At 50.4% G+C, this 20,010-nt stretch overlaps 1 protein-coding gene across 1 annotated transcript; it reads left to right on the top strand.

Moving 5' to 3' along the window:
- The first annotated feature begins 3,541 nt into the window (after positions 1-3,541).
- On the top strand, positions 3,542-19,471 carry Igfbpl1 (insulin like growth factor binding protein like 1). Its single transcript, XM_036179361.1, has 5 exons — positions 3,542-4,012; positions 13,312-13,421; positions 14,138-14,254; positions 17,239-17,396; positions 19,150-19,471. Exons 1-4 carry the CDS (start codon positions 3,577-3,579, stop codon positions 17,386-17,388), a joined length of 813 nt encoding a protein of 270 aa, XP_036035254.1. The 5' UTR covers positions 3,542-3,576; the 3' UTR covers positions 17,389-17,396; positions 19,150-19,471.
- Positions 19,472-20,010: the final 539 nt, after the last annotated feature.

Genomic DNA, 20,010 nt, shown 5'->3' with positions numbered 1-20,010 from the left:
CATGCTTTGACAATTTGGGATTGGGTAGAAGGAATATGGGGCAAGGTGATTTTTTTAAACTTTTGGTCTAGATTTTCAGGGTTATTGGGTTGGACTTTTTGGTGGAGAACCACAACTTGCTGAGCAAGAGTATCTGGGCTGCTCAGCAGGATTATCTAGATAGCTTCAAGGGCCATAAACCACAGACAGAATGTCTGCAGGAGCAAACTGCCCTGTATCTGTTCCAGTTGTCATGGCACATTCCTGAGGTCCTTCCTGGAACTGAGTACAGCATGTGGCCTAAGATGGTAGTCCTTCTCTAAGATGGAGTCTGTATTGCCTTCACAATATCCCTGTTTCAAGCCTCAGGAGCTCACCATTTCTAAACCAATATCCTGACTTTGACACAGGACATTGGCAAGGCTGTGTATTCAGCTTAGGTTGTGATTATGCAACCCACACAATTCAACTGCATCAGTCATGGTCAGCAATACTGGCCCTGCAGCGAAGAAATACATTTCTTACTTGCTATTTTCATAAATAATTTAAGTGGTTATTGGAGCTTATTTTTAGTGAGGCTCCCTAGCCATTTGACTGTGACCCATCTTTGAGGGCCGTTTCTTGGGATCACTTCCTGTACTGGTTAATGTCCGTATCAGATAAAAGAAAGAATTTAATGGAAGAAATTGCTAGCTAGGTGAGTCAAAGGAGGCACATGCAGGGAGCAGCTGCTGCCCTCAGGACTAGAACAAAGGAATAATTTCAACTTAGAATCCCAGAAGAGGAGACCCTTGGTGCTGAACCCCACACCTTTGCAGCACCCTGCTGCTCAGCTGATAGGAGTGTCCCTGACCCTGCAGACACTGAGGCTGGGGTAGTCTGCTCTGACCAGGGCTGGACTCCAGCCTTCCATCCGTACAGGAAGAGCCTGAGGATCTCTGCTCAGCTCTCGGCCCCAGCAGTCACTCTGTGCCAAGCCCTGGTCCTGCTCTGCATTGGTACTGTACAGAGTCAATCAAAGGTCTAAGAATTCTGAGGTTCCCTCTGCAGCTCCTCCCTTGTTCATGTCCCCGCTCTCCCAAGGCCCTGTTGTGGCAACCCTGAACTCTGACCTCTTCCTCTTCTGTCCAGCCAGACCTCGAGGGCCTGCTCGGCCTATCTCTCTGCACTGTGTCCTGGAACAGATGCCCAGAGAGAAAACTGGGTGCCTCTGAGCCCTGATGCAGCCCTGGCCAGGCCTGTCTCATTGTTTTCTCCAACTTTCCAGCAGGAAGAAGCATCTCCGTGGTTCTTTTGTCAGCTGTTCAGCATCTGAATGCCCATTTTTGCAGAAGTCTATGCTCACTGAATATATCACCCAAGCCAATCACGTTTCTTAACCCCCACCCCCAATCATTCATGAGACTTCCCTCTGGAAAGCACCTCTTCCTCTGCTCTGGAGTGGCCCACTAGGGGTCTGAAAACACAGAGAAGCCTTCCAGGATCAACCTGATATTGGGCTATTCATGAAAGGCCTCCCTTGTTTGAGCTCCCCTGGGACAGGGATACCTGCTATTCATCTCTGGGCCTATGGGATGAATGAATGCGTGTGCATGCATCCACTTTGGGCCATTAATTGGTCTCCCCTTGTGTTTGTGCCCAGACCCTGAGTGTAGCAGAAAGTCACATCCATTCTTGCTGTTTAATCACTACCCAGGTGCCTGGGATCTCACCACCTGCCCCAGTTCCCTTTCCTATCTGGAGAATTCACCCCCACCATTTATCATAATCCTGTGGGGCCCCCATCTGTGGCCCACAGTGTTAGTTGGCCCCTTGAGAAGCATACTGAGAGATATAACTAACTGTGCTGGATTGTGGACTTGGGGCAATTTTAAAAAGAGACAGAGCTGATCAGCTTCAAAGCCGGGTATGTTTTCTCCACCCAGACACACTCAGACTTTGATGCCTCAGGCTCAGGGCTGGAAAAGGAATCGGTTTCTTTAATTCTCAGGGTCATTATGCATACATAATGCTTTCCCTACCATTTAAAAGGAATGTGGATCGTATGTAAATGCGCCTCTGTGGAATTGTATATCCCAACCTGCATTAAGCACACATGAATTTCATAGTGACATCATTCAGTGCCTCCTCCCTCAGCGGCTGCATAAAAAGCAGACAAATTCAGTTCCGTATACATTGGCCACGTCTGGTTCCTCCAAGTCTCAGAGACAGGCTTTGGAACTTGGGAATGATGGTTCAGTGTGAAGGACTTCTAATGCCTTGATTCCTTCCGTGATGCTCACCAAGGTTCACCTTGAACTCGTCCACTGACAGGGCACCCACTCATTCTGGAGCAGACTATTGTCTACTTGGACAATGAGGAACTATCAGAGAGCATGGAGTTATATACAGGAAGGTTGTCCCTGAAAGGCAGTGAACAGTTTCTCGTTTGCTTGGTTGCATGAACATTGTGTTTCCTCCAGAGCATTAAACACACTTCTCTCTCTCTCTCTCTCTCTCTCTCTCTCTCTCTCTCCAGTATCCACATTCACGTGCACATATGACATTACATAGATGTGCATTTTATAACGGCCGGCTCACCAAGCAACACATAAACATCTTTGCATTTCCATAAGCTCATTTTCAGTGTCTGCTTAGTTCTCTATTGTCAGATGGACCATAATTTACTTAATCATTGCCTGCCCATGGGCAATTAGCTTGTTTCCAATTTTTTGATGCAGTGGCCAACTCTAGATGAAACTTTCAGATGGAGCAATTATTTTCTTAGGAAAGAGTCACAGATGGGATTAGGGAGTCAGGAGGTGTGAATGGGTTAAACGGCCATCCAGGTAAAGCTAGCAGTCTCTGAGGTGAATGAATGTTAGTACTCCGTGTGCTGAGAGCTTTCCCAGCATTCTCCTCATCACCATTTTCCCCTCTCTTCCCCAGGCACCTGCTCTATGTGCCCACTGTAAGGTAAGAGCTGGAGTGACCGGGCCATAGAGTTCTGCTGGGTTTCAGAGATGATAAAAAGTGGGAAACCTGAAATTCCGTAGGCAGAAAAACCCAAGTGCGAAGTCGTGCGTACAGTCAGCGGGTGTTTTTCATGAGGGGACTGGGCTATGTGCTCACCCAGGGTAGTACAGGCAGAGAAAATTCCTGAAAACATACACAAGAACCTGATATCCAGAGCAGCCTCTGGGAGCAGGGCTGAGGAGGGAAATCTAGCCATCCATTTGTAAAAATCTGACATCTTAAACTAGAAATTCCTTTTACCAAACAAAACTGGAAAGAGGGCAAAATAAAATAGGGCATCCTGGTGGATGGATTGAGAATTATAACATTTGAGACTGGTGGACAAGTTGTCGTTTGGACCCGGCTGCTCCCCCACCTCACCGCCCCCATCCCCACAGCTCAATCGGAGGTGGCAGAGCTGTTCTGGAGACTTCCCTGCAGTTCAGCGCGCCGGTAGGGCCGCGCGGCGTCGGTCCCGGGCCGAGGGGCGCCCCGCGGTGCAGACCGGGCCAATCAGCGGGCGCGGGGCGGGCGCGGTGGCTTTGCAAGCGCCGAGCGCTAAGCGGAGCAGAGGCGCTGCTGCCGTCCGTCCTGGAGCCGGCCATGCCGCGTTTGCCGCTGCTGCTCCTGCTGCTGCCGTCACTGACCGGGGGCCTCGGGCTCCGCGACGCGGGCAGACGACACCCCGAGTGCAGCCCGTGTCGGCTGGATCGCTGCCCCGTGCCCTCGCCCTGCCCTGCGCCCTGGATCGCCGCGCGCGACGAGTGCGGTTGCTGCGCGCGCTGCCTGGGCACCGAGGGCGCTAGCTGCGGGGGAAGGGTGGGCGCACGCTGTGGCCCCGGTCTGGTGTGCGCGAGTCGCGCCGCGGGGACGGCGCCCGAGGGTACCGGGCTCTGCGTGTGCGCGCAGCGCGGCACGGTCTGCGGCTCCGACGGCCGCTCCTACTCTAGCATCTGCGCGCTACGTCTGCGCGCCCGGCACGCGCCCCGCGTGCACCCTGGCCACCTGCACAAGGCACGCGATGGCCCCTGCGAGTTCGGTGAGTGGGGTTTGACCCCAAAAAGCCCAGGCAGATGGGAAAAGCGGGACCCCAATGCTCTAAGGTGTGGGACAAAGAATTTTATTGCACAAAAGTGGACGACACCATCTGGGCCTCAGTCTCCCAGGCAGGGACAATATTTAGCATCTTAATTTCGTATTGGGAGACTGGGGCGAAATCTACACCCTGCCTGCCCTAGAGCAAACAGGGATGTAGATGCTTAAGAAACTGCTATTGCAGTTATTTGAAAATGGGGATTGGAGTGGTTCCCGCCGCCAAGTGGATTGTTTGAATAGAGAGGAAGGGAAGGTGAGGATTATTTCCAGAGAGCAGAAGTCCCACATGGGATTGAAGAGTCACCAAGACAGGGCACCGGGATACTGGGTATCCAGTGAGACCCAGACTAAGGCCCTCAGGGAACTTCCATCCTTAGCGGAGGAGACCTTTGGAAACTTGAGCTCTGAAAAGAGGCTGACCCAGTCTAAAGTGCACGTAATTTGAAGTGTCCTGCTTTACAGAAATGAGTAAAAAAAACCTCTCAGTTGCCAGGGTCTTCAAAGCTTAGCATCCCACTGCCCACCCACTGATGCCCTAACTGATCACTGTCCTGGGTAATTTTTTTTAAAACCAAAACGTCAGTGTCTATGGATGTGGAGAAAAGCTAGCCTGCTTTGCCTGTGTGTGAGTTTGACATGGCCAGGAGCTTTCAGAGAACAACCCATCTAGTCTGTCTGGATGGTAAGTGTGGTAAGTGTGATGGTTGGTGGGTCCCCAGGATGCTGCTATGTGCTTCAGGCTTCTCAGGATTTCTGACCTGAGCTGGGAGATGAAGTCTACACCAAATGCCCAAGTTAGAGCTTCCAGAAAGACACCTGGTGGTTCTTCTTCCAGGCCTTAATTAAATAGTCCTTGGTATTGTTTTTCTCCTCTCCCTCCAAATATTCCATGGAAATGTGCTCAAACCCAGGATTCTGATGGACTGTTGGCAGTGGGGCAGGAAGCCGGCTAGACAGGGAAACAATAAGGGGCTGATGAAGCAGGCCCTTTTCTGGTTACACAGAAAAGTCACTATGGCTCTTTCCTAGTTCAGGCTCCAAAGGAGGAGAGTGCTGGTGGGGGCGGGGGGGGGGTGCTCCTGGGTAGCTCCTGGCTCCCCCAGTGACATTACACCCAGTCGTTTTCCTGTTCGGGCCCCAGCGGCCCCAGGGGGGCATGGTTGATGCCCCTCTCTGCGGTGGAGTGCATGTGTCTGCCCGAGGCACGGACACCCGGCCGTCTTTCGTCCTGGTAGTTCTGTCACTGTCTACAATCTGCCTCCTCAGCAGTTGGTCCACCGGCAGCTCCCTTTGTCTGAGACAGGTAGCACTAATGGTACATGCACAGGACACAGAAGAAATGCTGACCAGGCCACCCAAAGCTTCTCAGTGCTCATGGGCTCGGGGAATTTTTCCCTGGGGTGGCATTCTGTTCCTGGGAGAAAGACCCCTTCAAGGCATGTGGCTCAAAGCTGTTGTCATGCAGAGGAGACTGGACCCAAAGAAAGCAGGGGACTTGTCCAAGATGTCCACGAAAGGCTGCCACCTCCCAGGTCCCAACCCCTTGTCCAGCACTCTTTCAGGAGTGGACTTGATAATATTAAGTCAGGCAGATGGTGGTTGCTATGGTTACCAGAGTACAGACAGATGGCAGATGGAAAACCCACACCCCTAATTCACTGAAAATTACCAAATGACAAGTAAATGTGCCAGCCCCTCGGCTCTGATCTATGGGCTCTGAGCCCCGCCCTGGGCTCCAGCCTGGAGAATAAAGAGGTCTTCTGAGCCAAAGGGAGCAATTCAGAAGCCAATTTCCAGGGCCTCATTAGTGGCACTCCTGAGCTCAGCTGGCCTCTCCTCCAGGGTTTGTGTCACCCACCTGAGACCTGGTGTGCTCTACCTGTCACCTCTGTCTTCACAAGCTTGTGTGGTCCTTGCCCTTATATCTCAGGGAGACATGGGCTCCTGCACTGGGAGCTGTTTCCCTACTCTGGCTACACCTCATTCTGGGCTGCCCTGAAGCCATCTTTAATTCAAAAGACATAGCGGGAGCACTTTTAACAAAGCCCCAGGGGACCACGTTTGAAGGGAAACAGACAGTTTTACCTCAGTATTGGTGACAGTCACTCCTCCTCAGCTCCCCCCAGACTCCTCCAGCACCCAGGCACCTCCGCTTTAATGGGATGAGGATTCATACATATATTGATTATCTACTTCCCAGTGGAGACCAGTGATGCCTCCATGGGGCAGTGGTGGCAAACAGTGTTTGGGTCTAGATGCTGCCCTTCCCAGAAGCCTTTGCTCAGAACTGCCCACTGCCTAGTACTGAGAGCATCCTTTGAGCCTTGTACATTGAAGACCTATGTGTGACTATTTTATTGTTAAACATTGCTTTGCATGCATTGTTGTCCTGGATTTTTGCAGTCACCGGAAGGAGGAAAGAGGTCTTACCTATCCCCTTAATGCAGGGGTTCTCAGCCTTCCTAATGCTGCGACATTGTTGTGATGACTCCTACCCATAAAATTATTTTCATTGCTACTTCATAACTGTAATTTTGCTGCTGTTATGACTTGTAATGTAAATATCTGCGTTTTCTGATGGTCTCAGGTGACCCCCTGGGAGAGGGTCATTCGATCTCCAAGGGATCTCGACCGACAGGTTGAGAACCACTGCCTTAATAAAAGGGAACGTTGAAGCACACCAAAGGGCATTTCTTGGAGCTGCATGGCTGGCCCCAGGTGAGACAGGGCCCCAGGTCCGTTTGCCTGGTTCTTGACAGATCCCTGCCATCTGGCTCCAGCCCTTGAGCCCTAGCAACTCCTCTGAGAGCTTGAGCTCCCGCATCTTAGAAAATTCACCTTGGTTGGAATTCCTGCTCCATTTAGAAGCCCGAGGTACATGTTACCAGGTAACAGAAGAGGCGGTGAATGCCACTTTGTGAGAGGGACAAAGAAAGGGGCCTCGTGTTCCAAAGCCTTTCATGAATGCCGAGGGAGGGGATTTGAGTCGCAGGCTGCAGGCAGTAGGATTATTAAGCTGGGGCTCCTTCCACATCCAACCGTGATTATAAGCATAAATTATCAAGGCTGTTCGGCACGTTGATCATTAAATTCTTTGCTTGTGTGTGTCTTAATACAAGCAGATAGGGTCCTGGGGGACGACTTTGGCTATTCTTGCTTTCCATGGTGCCATTAACTTAAATCTCTGAGGCATGTAGGACTATCTTTCATTCAGCCACCAAGGACCCATTTAATGGAAGGGGTAGGGAGACAGATCACTACATGCAGTAATAATAATACAGGTCCTTTGATCTGTGCAGACCCACACAGCTGACACAGACACCGTCATTATGTTCCTGCATACCAGAGGGTGTGGGGCAGTGTTCTCTTCCCCAGCAGACAATGGTTCACAGCCCGCCTAAGCAGCAGCAGACAGCATCAGGACCCCCAGTGGTCCCTACGTCCTCTGACCACACACAGCTGAGTGACTGTGACCTCCTATCTAGCCCTGGAATGGATGGAGCCCGTGCCATCCTGGATTTCCTGGGCTGCTGTGAGCATGAGAAGAAACAAGTACTGAGCAAGCAGGGAAGACTTAGGAAGATGGAACTGATCCCTTTAGAAGCCTGGACCGGCCAGGAGCCGCCAGCCCTCCTGAAAAGTCACTTTATTCCGGTCAAAGGTAGATGGGAAGGAAAGGTCTGCTTCTCCCAGGATGATGGCAGCCCTGACAACACTGAGGTAAGAAGCTATATCCTGGGCTCTTTGAAGATCGCTGCCATCCATCTCCAGCCTGCAGGGCGATGAACCACTGCAGGATCTCTGAGCTCTGGAGAGCCTGAGGGTTGAGGGTCATGGCCTCTGGTAGCACCAGATAGGACCCGTCACCAGAGGTCAGCAGAGGGCTGCAAACACAGCACAATAGAAGGGTCTGTTCTGCGTAGCATGAGCTGCTGTGTCCCTGGGTCCCTCCTTAGGACACCCTGGCAAGATTGCAAGGGGTCTTCAGCTGTTCCTCACCTCCGCCTGTGGAAGGCAGGCAGCAGGCATGTCACGGCTTAAATATGAAGTGTTCTGGGAAGATTTGTGTATTAAAGGTTTAGTCCCCAGCTCTGGCACTACTGGGGGTGGTGGAGTCTTCGGGAGGTGGGGCCCAACTAGAGGAAGTAAGTGGGCATCTGTGCCTTAGGGGAAGTCTTGTCCCAAGAACCATCTCTATTCCCTGCTCTGCTTCCTGGCAGCCATTAATTAGGTAAACAGCTTTCTTCCATTCTGCCCTTCCACTATAATGTATCCATCTTGCCACAGACCTAATAGGAACAGCGCCAGCCAGCCGTGGACTGACTCAGGTCCCAAGGCGGATGGGCACCTGTGCCCATTCTGAAGAAGCCGCAGCTGAGGCTGAAGCATGATGCTGGGCACACAGCCTAGACAGAACTTGAAGTGGGTTTCCTTAAGCCCTGCCCACCCTTACGTTCTTCCTGCCTCTGGTAGAGTGGGCATCGGGCATCGCTGGGAGGGGATATGTGGAATGTTCCCTCCCTGTGCAGAAGAGAGCTCAAATAACTGGCCTGAGACTATCACTTCAGAATGATCAACTGGCAAAGGCTGGCCTGAGGCTGGCTCTCTGAGGAAAGTAAACCGTTCCCAGAACTGAGGGGCGTGGCTCACTGCCTAACCGGCGGTCCCTGTTGATGTTTCACCACCATGAATACCTTAGTGACCACGACAGAACGGTGTTCTGTTGGCTCCAGGTTCTGAGGGCTCCAGTCCAGAATCCGTAGCCACATTTCTCTTTTAGCCCCTGGCAAGAACAGCCCAGCCCAGCAGGAGTGTGTGTGGTGGAGCACACAGCTAGACACCCAAGCCAGGAAGCCAAGAAGCCGAAGAGAAGGCACCAGAACCTTACAGACCCCTCTGAAATTGTACCTCTAGTGACCTAAATACCTCTTGCTGGGCTCCACTTTCTGAATGGGCAGTCACACTACCACCCCCACCCCCATAACACTCTGAGAACTCAGCACATAAGCTTTGGGGGTCACTTCTGCACCCATCTAGGGATCTGAGACTTTGGTTCATAATTTAATACGTGTGTGATCAGCCCCCACTAAAACCTGGTACCAAGCCCCTCATGAGCTTCCTGATTACACAGAACTTCACAATAGTGTCTCAATCCATCGCTGTCCCGTGTGGTTCCCCTGGTAGCTGGTGCCTGGATCCCCTCTACCTGACTTTCCTCTCGGGTGAGTTTGCTCTGTATCCTTGACTTGACATGGGTTGTGACTATGTGACTATACCCTGTAAACTGTGAGGCCACCTGGCCAACCACTGTGCCTGGGAACCCTTGGCACAGTCTCTAAAGAGATGCTCTCTTCTTCTAGGATGGAGCCCACCAAAATAACAGTTGTCTTAGTTTCAAAAATAGTATGGAATGGTATGGAACTGTGGTGGGAATTTGAGTCCCTGTTCCTCCAGGTCCTTCACCTTTCTAAGCCTTAGCTCCCCGGCTGTAAAATGGGAGCTAAAACACCCACCTTCCAGGGCTGGTGTGAGGAGGCAGAAGAGTTCTCTGGGGGAAAGGCAAGGTTGAGTGAGGCTTGATCTCCACAACCGGAAAGAGGAATCCCACTTTCCACCGTTGAGGTGGGGCTAACCCTGGCCAGCTCCCCCTGCTGGTATGCGTTAAGATGGCTGGAAAGTAGGGCGTTAACAGCTGTAAGCAGCCAGCAAGCAGACAGACAGCGCCTTAGCTGTGGCGTCCTTGCTATTACCGTGATTGTTATTGACTGTGCAGAGCGGTTATGGCCAAGAACACAAATTTAATGCCAGATACACTGAAATTAAAAGAAGATGACTGACAACAGGCAGCCTGAGGAAATCTTTCAAGGTCACAGAACTGCCCTGCTTCCAACCGTGACTTCCCAGCCGTGTGCATCAGTTCAACCTGGATCTGTGCACCAGAATGAGCTGTGTGCCGCATGCAAATTTATAGATAAATAAATGTATTGGGAAACGTTGCTTTAACGCTGAGAGCAGGGGGCTCTTTTGTAAAAGAAATGGTGTTTCCTGCCGCGAAAGCGGTGGCAAGGGCAGCCTTCCCCAGACAGTCCTTCTTAATTGTAGTTATTGAAAGAGAGGGAGTGGGAGACTCTCGAGCAGCGCGCGGAGGAAATGTGATTTACTGGTTTATTCATTTAGCCCTGAAAGGGAGTGATGAAGTCTCATTTAAAATTTATGACTTTACTTGAAGGAAAGTGAAACACGTTGACGGAGCGTCCCTCTGGAACCTATTGATGGCCCTGGAATCAGGGGCGGTATGACTGTCCCACAGCAGTTTGGGGACAGGCTTGTGGGGTGGAAGGGCCTGTGTGGCTGTGAGGAGGTGCCGGCTGGAGGATGTGAATAAATTAGCCCCTCTTTGTTATCGCAGATGGGGCTTCTGTCAGACAACCCCTGTGTGGGTCTGTGGCTGCAGGGCGCGTTGGAAGTTTGGGGGCTCTCTTCACCGGAGCACTGGCTGCACTCTTGGGTGTGGGTTTGGACATCCCTTTAGAGAGCAGTCACGTGGGCGGAGCTGAAAGCACGGCTTATTGGAAGGGGTAGGTGGCCTTCACCAGAGAGCCATTGTGCCAAGGGCTCCAGCCCTGGCACCATCGGGTGGTGACGGCAGGAAAGAAGCCGCTCCTGCGAGAACGAGATTGCTCACAGAGCCCTCGGGGGCCCAGCTCTGCAGTGAGCGCTCCATTCCTGGAGGTGTACCAATGCTCGGGCACTGGCTGGACAAGGTCTGCCCTCACTGTGTCTGGAGGGCCCATACCAGTCTCCTTTCTGTGTTGGCTCGGCAGTTAAGAGCACTGGCTGGTCTTCCAGAGGACCCGGGTTTGATTCCCAGCATCCACAGGGCGGCCCACACCGTCTGTAATTCCTTTCTGTGGCCTTCCACCCCTGCATCCTTCAGGGCCATCAACCTTGCCCCTCTTCCTTTGTTCTGCTGTTCTATTGCTGCCAGATCCCAGTGGGCGTAGGCCCTGCCACACTGTTCAGCTCACTGGCTCCAGAATGGTGGTATTTCTCTTTTATGTGCCATGTTCTCTTCATCTAGTGATCTGCCTGCCACATCTGCCCAACTCTCGCTTACACGTCAGTAATGGGTTTCTCCTTCCCCGGCTGGTTCACTCTACAGCCCGGGGAAGCAGGGATCTCCACAAGTCACCAGAGAAGAGGCAAGAGCTGACAGCCTTCCCTTGGCCAGACCTCCACCTTGCCAGACTTCATGGCTGGCCTTGCTGTCTGGTACGGGTGAGACTAGGTAGAGACCCCTGGAACCCGAGGCCAGCTGTGATGCAGCCGGTCAAATAGGAACAGAACCCCGTTTCGGACTTGATTGTGTAGCTAGGCCTGTAGGATTGGTAGTTAAGTCCTCTTACGGAGTTGGGGCAAGAGAAGGGGCGGTAAGTCCTGAGCTCAGGGAAGGCCAGGACGTCGAGGTACCTGGATGAGACTTGATGCCGGCTGAACAGATCCCCAGTGTGTTAACAGTGCAGTGCCAAGGATGAGCTAAGGGTCTAACCTGTGCTGCAGGCTCTCAGGTCCTCTTAAAGAAACAACCCCCAAATGCCTCTTCACTGAAACCCCTCTACACAGAGGCAGAAAAGCCTCTCTGCCCTTGAAACTTGACACCACCCCTCAGGGTTCTCAGGACCTGAGAAATCCCTAGATATCCCTGAGTACAGAGTATGTAAAGTAAGCATGCAAATAAGCATCAAACATTGGTAATAAATCATAAAAAAATACCCTTTAAACAGTTCTTTAGTGTATGTATAGTTTTTACCATTCACTGACGATAGGAGCAGTGTTGCACCCTAATGCAATGGTGTGCTTGTTTAGCTTCACATAAAGAATTCCATCTTAGAGCCTGGAGAGATGGCTTGGTGTTAAGAGCACTGACTGCTCTTCCAGAGGACCCGGGTTCAATTCCCAGCACCCACATGGCGGCTCACAACCATTTGTAGCTCCACTTCCAGGGGATGGGACACTCTCTTCTGGCCTCTGCAGGCACTGGGTTCATGTACATGGTGCACAGACATACATGTAGATAAAACAAACATACGCAGAAAGTTAAACATTTTTAAAATTCTTTTAAAAAAGAATGAAATCTTCTCTGACATCAATACTGCCAGATGTAGAGCGTTCTCAATACTTTCCAAAGTTGATTGGCATTTTTTTATTGCACCTTTTCATATAAATACATAGTACAAAATGGCGGAAGAGGGCTGAGGATGTGCCTCAGTTGGAGTGCTTGCTTAGTGTGCATGAAATGCCTAATTTAACCCCCAGCACCACAAGCCAGCTGATGGCACACAGCTGTAATCCCAGCACTCAGGACTTGGAGGCAGGAGAATCGCAAGTTTGAAGTTATCCTTGGGTGCATAGAGAGTTTGAGGTCAGCCTGGGCTAAGGAGGCCCAATCTTAAAAAATAAATAAATAAATAAATAAATAAATAAATAAATAAATAAATAAAAAGGCTTTGTTTTCTGTAAGTAGCTCATGTTTTTCTGTAAGAGCAGAGAGCATGCACAGTAAAAAATAAAACAAAGAATTCCACAAACCACCGCAGCCCATCACACACGGCTGTCTAGAATCTGAACTGAAACGTTTGGGGCATGGGTCCTCAGTGTGTCAGGCAATGTTGTTAGGGGGGTGTGGCACAATGGATGGCATCTATGGTGCAGAGCCCCTGTGCTCTGAAGCCAAGACTGCCACCAGGTTATATGATACGACATGTGTAAGCACTACCAGAGCACCTCAGATTCATCCCTCTTTTGACTTGAAATTAAATCTTGGCCACTGTGTGTTCAGAAAACTTTGATTGTCACCAGATTCTTGGGTCCAACCCCCCACGGGCACTTAGATGAACTACAGTTAGAGTGAGAGGCAGCCAGGGGCTATGTAGCCAGCAATAAATACACAGATGGTAGCTGAGGTGTTGGGGTACTCAGGGAGAGAGGGTGTTGAGACCCAAGCTCCACCACTGACTGCGGGACATCTGGACATCACTTTTCCCCTTTGGTTCTGTTTTTCTGGTGGCAAAAACAAGGGCAGGCTTGCAGATCCCCAGCCTAGGAGTACTCTTCCTCAGAGGACCCACTACCACTACTCCCTCTGGGGGGGGGGGGGGGGGGGAACGACGACTTTCTGCAGGCCCTCGGAGGGCAGGGTGGGCTCCTGCCAGGGTAAAGGACTGTTCCTTTGTCTTCTCCTAGCTCCTGTGGTCCTCATGCCACCTCGAGATGTTCACAATGTCACCGGGGCTCAAGTGTTCCTTTCATGTGAGGTAAAGGCTGTGCCCACGCCAGTCATCACCTGGAAGAAGGTAATTTTATTTTCTCCAAGCATTAATACAGTTTGTCTGTGTGCATGTGCGCCTGTTGTGAACGGTGGAGAGAAGGACAGAAACAGAAGGACCCAGGGGTGGTAAACGGTTTTTCCTTAGCTGTGTTTGTATGTGGGCCAGAGGATTAGACAAAGATACTCCAGCCCCGAGCCTCAAAGCTGCCACCCTAGAGCTCTCTCCAAAGGAGGGCTTGTTTTCCTCCCATACCATTTGTTCATTTGATCACCTAGGTGCCTTAGAAAGCTCTGCTAGCGACATACTAACAACTGCTGGGTCCTTAGACTCTGCTCTGTTGTGGCATGGAGCTATAAGCAGACTGGTGACCGAGACTCAGTCATGTCCTGAACACTGAGGGCCAATTCTGAGACTGGCAAAGGTCACAAATTTGGTTGACCCCTTGCCCGGCCAGCCCTAATAAGGACTGTGAGTGAAATCCACAGCGATTCCCATCCTCCTCCACCCTTTGGTGAAGTTGGCAACCTCACTGTCCAGCAGGTGGCGCTGTCCAAATAGACACAGACTTAATAGACACAGATTTAAAAGACGGTTGAGTTATTTGCATAAGAATGACAGGCATTTGGATTTCTGCCTTGGAGTCCCAGGGAGGGTGCAGGTGGCCAGAGGCCTGGGGGGGTCCGTCAGCTGGGCTCAGAATTATTTTTCTAAATTGTGCATGCTTTCTCTGCCTCATATAGGTCGTGGGTTCTCCTGAGGGCACTGAGGAGTTGGAGGAATTGCCTGGAGACCATGTCAATATAGCTGTCCAGGTGCGTGGGGGCCCTTCTGACCATGAGACCACATCCTGGATTTTGGTGAGTGTTTCGGATTATTGGATATTATCAACAAACCACCCTTTGTCTTCCCATGACATGTTATACTTTTAAAACTGTTCCCTATTCTTTCCTTTTGGCTTGGCTGGAGATCAAACCCAGGATCTCACTTCAAATTTTTATTTTGAAGGCTGATGGCAAATTTTAGTTTGAAGGCTTGGTGGGTAAAGGTGCTTGACCTGAGTTCAATCCCCAGGACCCACATGGAGGATGGAGAGAACTGATTTCTGCAAACTGTCCTCTGATCTCCATACACACGTGTATATACACAAAATAAGTAAATAAATGTAATTTTTAAACATTTAAAAATTTGAGACAAGGTCTCACTAAGTTGCCCAGGCTAACCTCAAATTCTTTAACCTGTTGCTCCAGCCCACAAAATAACTGATGTATGCCACCAGCTCCAGCTTGTCCTTGTCTGTCCCGCTGGACCCTCTGGAGTAGGCAGGGCAGGTTAGATAGCTCCCAAGAATATAAGTATCTTAGTTAGGGTTTTTATTGCTGTGAAGAGATACCATGACCATGACAACTCTTATAAATGAAAACATTTAATTGGGGTGGCTCACTTTAGAGTTCAGAGGTTTCATCCAGTATCATCATGATGCTGGAGCATGGCAGCATGCAGGCAGACATGATACTGAAGAAGTAGCTGAGAGTCCTACATCTTGCAGGAAACAGGAATTTGAGTGAGACACTGGGCAGTATCCTGAGCATAAGAAACCTCAAAGCCTGACCCCACAGTGACACACTTCCTCCCACAAGGCCAAAGCCACACTTCCTAATAGTGCCACTCCCTGTGAGATTATGGGGGCCAGTTACGTTCAAACCACCACAATAAGTGGTCTGCTGCAGTGGCCCTAAAAGATATCCCAGTGCCCAGCTGTGGGTAGGCTACCCTATGTGGCAAGGGGGCGTTAAGGCTTTAAGATGAGATTGCCTAGGAGACTCACAGGTAAGTCACATGCTGTTAGGGTCACAAGAAACTTAATGGATTACCCAGGCTGGTCTAATTCAAAGGTGAGTCTATATGAGGAAGAAGGGGGCAGAAGGGATGAGCAAGGTGCTCCCACCATAATTGAATTGAAGGCAGAGGACAGAGCCATAACGGTGCTGGTGTCCCTGGGAAGCTGGCCAAGGCAAGAAAACACATTGTCCCCTCAAGGTGTAGGGATGCTGGACATACCCTGATTTGAGCCTGCTGGACCCACTTTGAAGGTGATAAGTTGGTGTTGTGTTAAGCTGCTGAAGTTGGGACTATTTGTGATAGCACCCACAAGAAGCTAATGCACCTGCCTAAGGCCACAGGTAGAGAGAGAAATGGAGCATTGGGATCTCCTGCAGGGCACCCTTAACAGGACTCAGAACATTTTCCCTAAGATAAGGGAATGCCACTTATTTGAACAGGAGCTAAGGTTGAGGCTGGACAGTCACTGTTGCTATCTTAGCCTTAGTTTCTTGTGACCTAACAGCCTGTGGCATAGCTGTGAGTCTTCCGTAAAATGAGACCAGTAACCCTCACCCTTCCCCCGTGTTGTGTGACAAAACTTTCCTGGGAAGACCTCTCTCTCCTCTCTCTCTCTCTCTCTCTCTCTCTCTCTCTCTCTCTCTCTCTCTCACACACACACACACACACACACACACACACACACACACACATCTACACAGCCCAGATAGGGATTCCCATGACAGACCACAGTATGGATACCATTGAAGTCCAATTTGGTGAACCAATGAGTTTTATTAGGATTAATTACAGGAGCAGAAATGACTCAAAGACAGCTGCATCCCCAAAGCCCATCTGAGCATGGGTGACAGCTCACAAAGCTGGGAACCTGGAGCACATTGTGCAGCCTTCAGGCAGCACATCAGGTTGGAGAATGTCCTTTCCAGGTGCCTCAGTTGGTCTAAACCTCTTCCAGGCATCTGGTCTGGTCTCAGTCTTCCTTCTGTCTCAGCAGGACTCTCAGTTTTTATTGCTTACTCTGGCGGGGAGGGGGGGCCTAGTGAATCTGGTCAGTTTCAGGGACTTCCTGATATTCTTTTGAGTTGTTTACCATCCTGCTTAAGGAGCTTCCCAGCAGGATGGAATGTTTGTCCTAATTGCTGTGAGTTAATGATACTGTGTGCCTGACTGCCCCACAGCTTCTAGTGATTTGCAGTTGTCAGGGGCTGTTGGTACAGGTTAAGCCAGAGAGATAAGAGTTTATATGGATGTGGTGGTGAACTCCAGCACGCTCTCAGGGGATGTCTGCCTCACTTCCACCAGCTCTGGGTAGTTCTTCATCCAGGTGAGGGACTTGGAACACAGTCGAGTGTGTGTGGCCTTTTCAAATCAAGCATAGTCTCTCTTTTTTGTGTGTGAGAAAAGTTGAGGACAAGGTCTCTTGGTGGTATCTTATAAAGGCTGCCCTATAAAGAACACTTGGCAGACTTCTCTGGTGGGTACATGTTTGTCCTTAAGATTTATGCCCTTTTCTTCAAAATCAGCCCTTGTCACCTTTTAGTGAAAGGGCCAGGAAGCTCACAGTAACAGCTGAGAATACAGAGAAACCGTTAAAGCAAGAGCCACAGCAGGGAGCCGGCCCTCCAAGAGCATGCCTAAGAAGGCGGTCTAAGAAGGTCTCCATGGCAAGAAAAGAAACCAGGTGGCCTGTCAGATTCTGAAAAGCAGCAACCATGCAGCTCTGTCCTTGTGAACTAGTGCAGGCTGGGGTGTGGCTCAGTTGGTGGAGTCCTTGCTTAGCACCCAGGAAGCTTGCCGGCACCACAGAAACCCTGTGTGGTCGCACAGACCTCTCATCCTAGCACTCGGGAAGTGAAAACCGGGAGATCAGGAGTTCAGGATCATCCTCAGCTACATAGTGAGTTTGAGAGCCTGGCGGAAAGAAGGAACGCTGAAGGAGGTGGTCAGTTCTGAGTGATGCGTGCCGTGTGCAGTCGTATAAACTTGTCCCTTGTATTTCTAGATCAACCCTCTGAGGAAGGAAGATGAGGGAGTGTACCACTGTCATGCGGCCAATGCCATTGGAGAGGCTCAGTCCCACAGCGCGGTGACGGTCCTCGATCTGAGCAGATACAAAAGCCTCCGCTCCCCAGTTCCAGCTGACCTCCTGTGAGGAACATGGTACACATCCAAGTCACTCTGTCTCCCTCCCTGTGGTGTAAGAGACGTGGCTGTGACTCCGTCCCACTGATTTCCCAATCAAAACCAGGTCAGAGCAGCAGCCCCAGTGCCAGTCATGTCCGTACCTATGACACACAAGAGGAGCAGGAACCGAGTGCGAGTCTCACTCAAGTTTCTGCTCAAAAGTGATGTCACGCCGGGCGTTGGTGGCGCACGCCTTTAATCCCAGCACTCGGGAGGCAGAGGCGGGCAGATCTCTGTGAGTTCGAGGCCAGCCTGGTCTCCAAAGCGAGTTCCAGGACAGGCACCAAAGCTACACAGAGAAACCCTGTCTTGGAAAAAAACAAAAAAACAAAAACCTCAAAAGTGATGTCACATTCGCTGGTGAATCATTGGCCATAGCAAGTCACACAACTGTTCTAGGTGGATGAACTGGTACATGGACACGGACACACACACACACACACACACACACACACACACACACACACACCACTCACTAGAGCCAGAAGCTCTAGTGATCCTCTCACAGGTATCAGAATTGCCATCATGAACACCAAGGTCCTATAGAACAAGAAAAGTTAGGAATAAGTGTAATTGACTTTCTTTTATTTTTAAATTTTTTTATGTGTATTTGCCTGAATGCCTAATACCAATGGAGACCACAAGAGGGCATTGGATCCCCTGGAACCCAAGTTACAAATGGTTGTGAGCTGCCATGTGGGTGCTGGGAACCGAACCCAGGTCCTCTGCAAGAGCAGTCAGTGCTCGTAGCTGCTGAGCCGTCTGTGATAGACATTCTTAAAAGCAGAAGGATTTTGCTGTGGTTCTAAACTTTTGATCCTTCTGACTGCTTTTGTTGGACTGCCTTCCATCAGTTCTGTAGGGAATATACAGAGAGGGCTGGAGAGATGGCTCAGAGGTTAAGAGCACTGGCTGCTCTTCCCGAGGTCCTGAGTTCGATTCCCAACAACCACATGGTGGCTCACAACCATCTGTAATGAGATCTGGTGCCCTCTTCTGGCCTGCAGGGACACATGCAGACAGAGCACTGTAAACATAATTAAAAAGACACTGTATACATAATAAATCAATACATTTTAAAAAGAGAGAATGTACAGAGAAATCCAGGGAGTGCAATGGGCACGAGGCCGGAGAGTCTACACTGGGGAGGTCAAAGGGAAGGAGTCACTGAGGAAGTGGCCCTGGGGGTGAAGGTCTCTGTAGGGCATCAGAGGTCCTAGGCATAGAGAGAAAAACATGAGCGTGTAAAACCATAGGACTTCAGCAAAGCTGAGAAATCAGATCTTCTAAGCTGTTTTTCCAATACTCAAGGTTTTTTTTTATTATGCATGATATACGTGATTGTATGTATTGTTTTATATTGTTTATAATAACGAGGTTCACATCCATGTCTTGAGCTCCCTCTACAGCATGCACTAATTGGCCAGCTCTTGGTTGTGGGCCTCCTGGAATGAAATGCTTACTAACACCATACAGCCATATCGGGACTCTGTAGGGCTTGAGAAGTCCTTTCCTATAAGCTGGAGTCGGCTTCCTTGGAATATCTGGCCTTTGGTCCTGAATATTCCCACAGCCCCAGGACTGCACCTGCCCGACATCAGCCCCAGCTTCAGCCCTCACTGAGGAGGGATTTGGACCTCAGCATCACATCCTCCACCTCGAATTTAACACACAGGTCATTACAGCAGAGCAAGCTTCTGCCTCTGATGTCTTCCCCTTTCCTTCGCAGGCTTCTGGAGACACTGGTCACAATGTGATGGCGTCATCAAAGAAAGAGAGGATCATTTTACTCTGAAAATCTGGGGAAACTGCCTGTAGATGACTGCTTTTTGTATGTTTTTTTTTTAAAAAGGGAATGTAAACTAGATTCTTACACAGATGTAGTTTTTAGCAGGGCAGACCTTGGGGAGACAGACATGCATGCAACTTTTTTATATTTTTGGAATGAATTGTTCTCGAACAATTCTTTTTTAACTCTGCTGCCCCAGGCCGGGTCGCACACTGTGTGTTTGTAATTCTAAAGGGCTCAAAACAAGGCACATGCCGACTGACTTAGGACTTGGTGTCTGTGACTTTGGGTGCTCTGTGACTGGGTGTCATGAAGGGAGGAGGGTCCCTGCGCCCCTCTCCTTAGGCGACTGGGATGAGTGTTTTCCCGCCTCTGGGCCATGGTTTCCATCTGTGACCCTAGCGTTTGGGCCGAATGCTCCTCTTGCTCCCTATGCTCCCCATCCTAGAGTGACATGGCCCTGGGGAACTTACGGCCCTGGCATTCTTTCCAAAGTCATCACTTCATTCCTGCCATGGACAGGTCGGGTGGCTCTTCTGCCTCTCCTCTTCCCAACTGTGAGGAGATTTAGCTGTCGGTGGGACCCTCTGCCAGACTCAGGAGCTGCTTGACCAAGCCGTGCACTTGTTAGCCCAGCTTTCTCCCAGCTGACAGACAGTAGACGCCTGACTTCTGCTTGTCACACTGAAGAAAGGAGACTGGGTGTCATCTGTAGGTGGCGGAATCACACTGCAGTGCAGTCCTTACCCAGGCAGAAGTCCCCCACCCCACCCCACCCCACCCCACCCCCCACCCAATGAG

Source organism: Onychomys torridus, chromosome 2, assembly GCF_903995425.1.
Source record: "Onychomys torridus chromosome 2, mOncTor1.1, whole genome shotgun sequence".
Lineage (NCBI taxonomy): Eukaryota > Metazoa > Chordata > Mammalia > Rodentia > Cricetidae > Onychomys > Onychomys torridus.
Note: the sequence above shows the minus strand (reverse complement) of the source record. Positions and strands in the feature narration are given on the sequence as shown.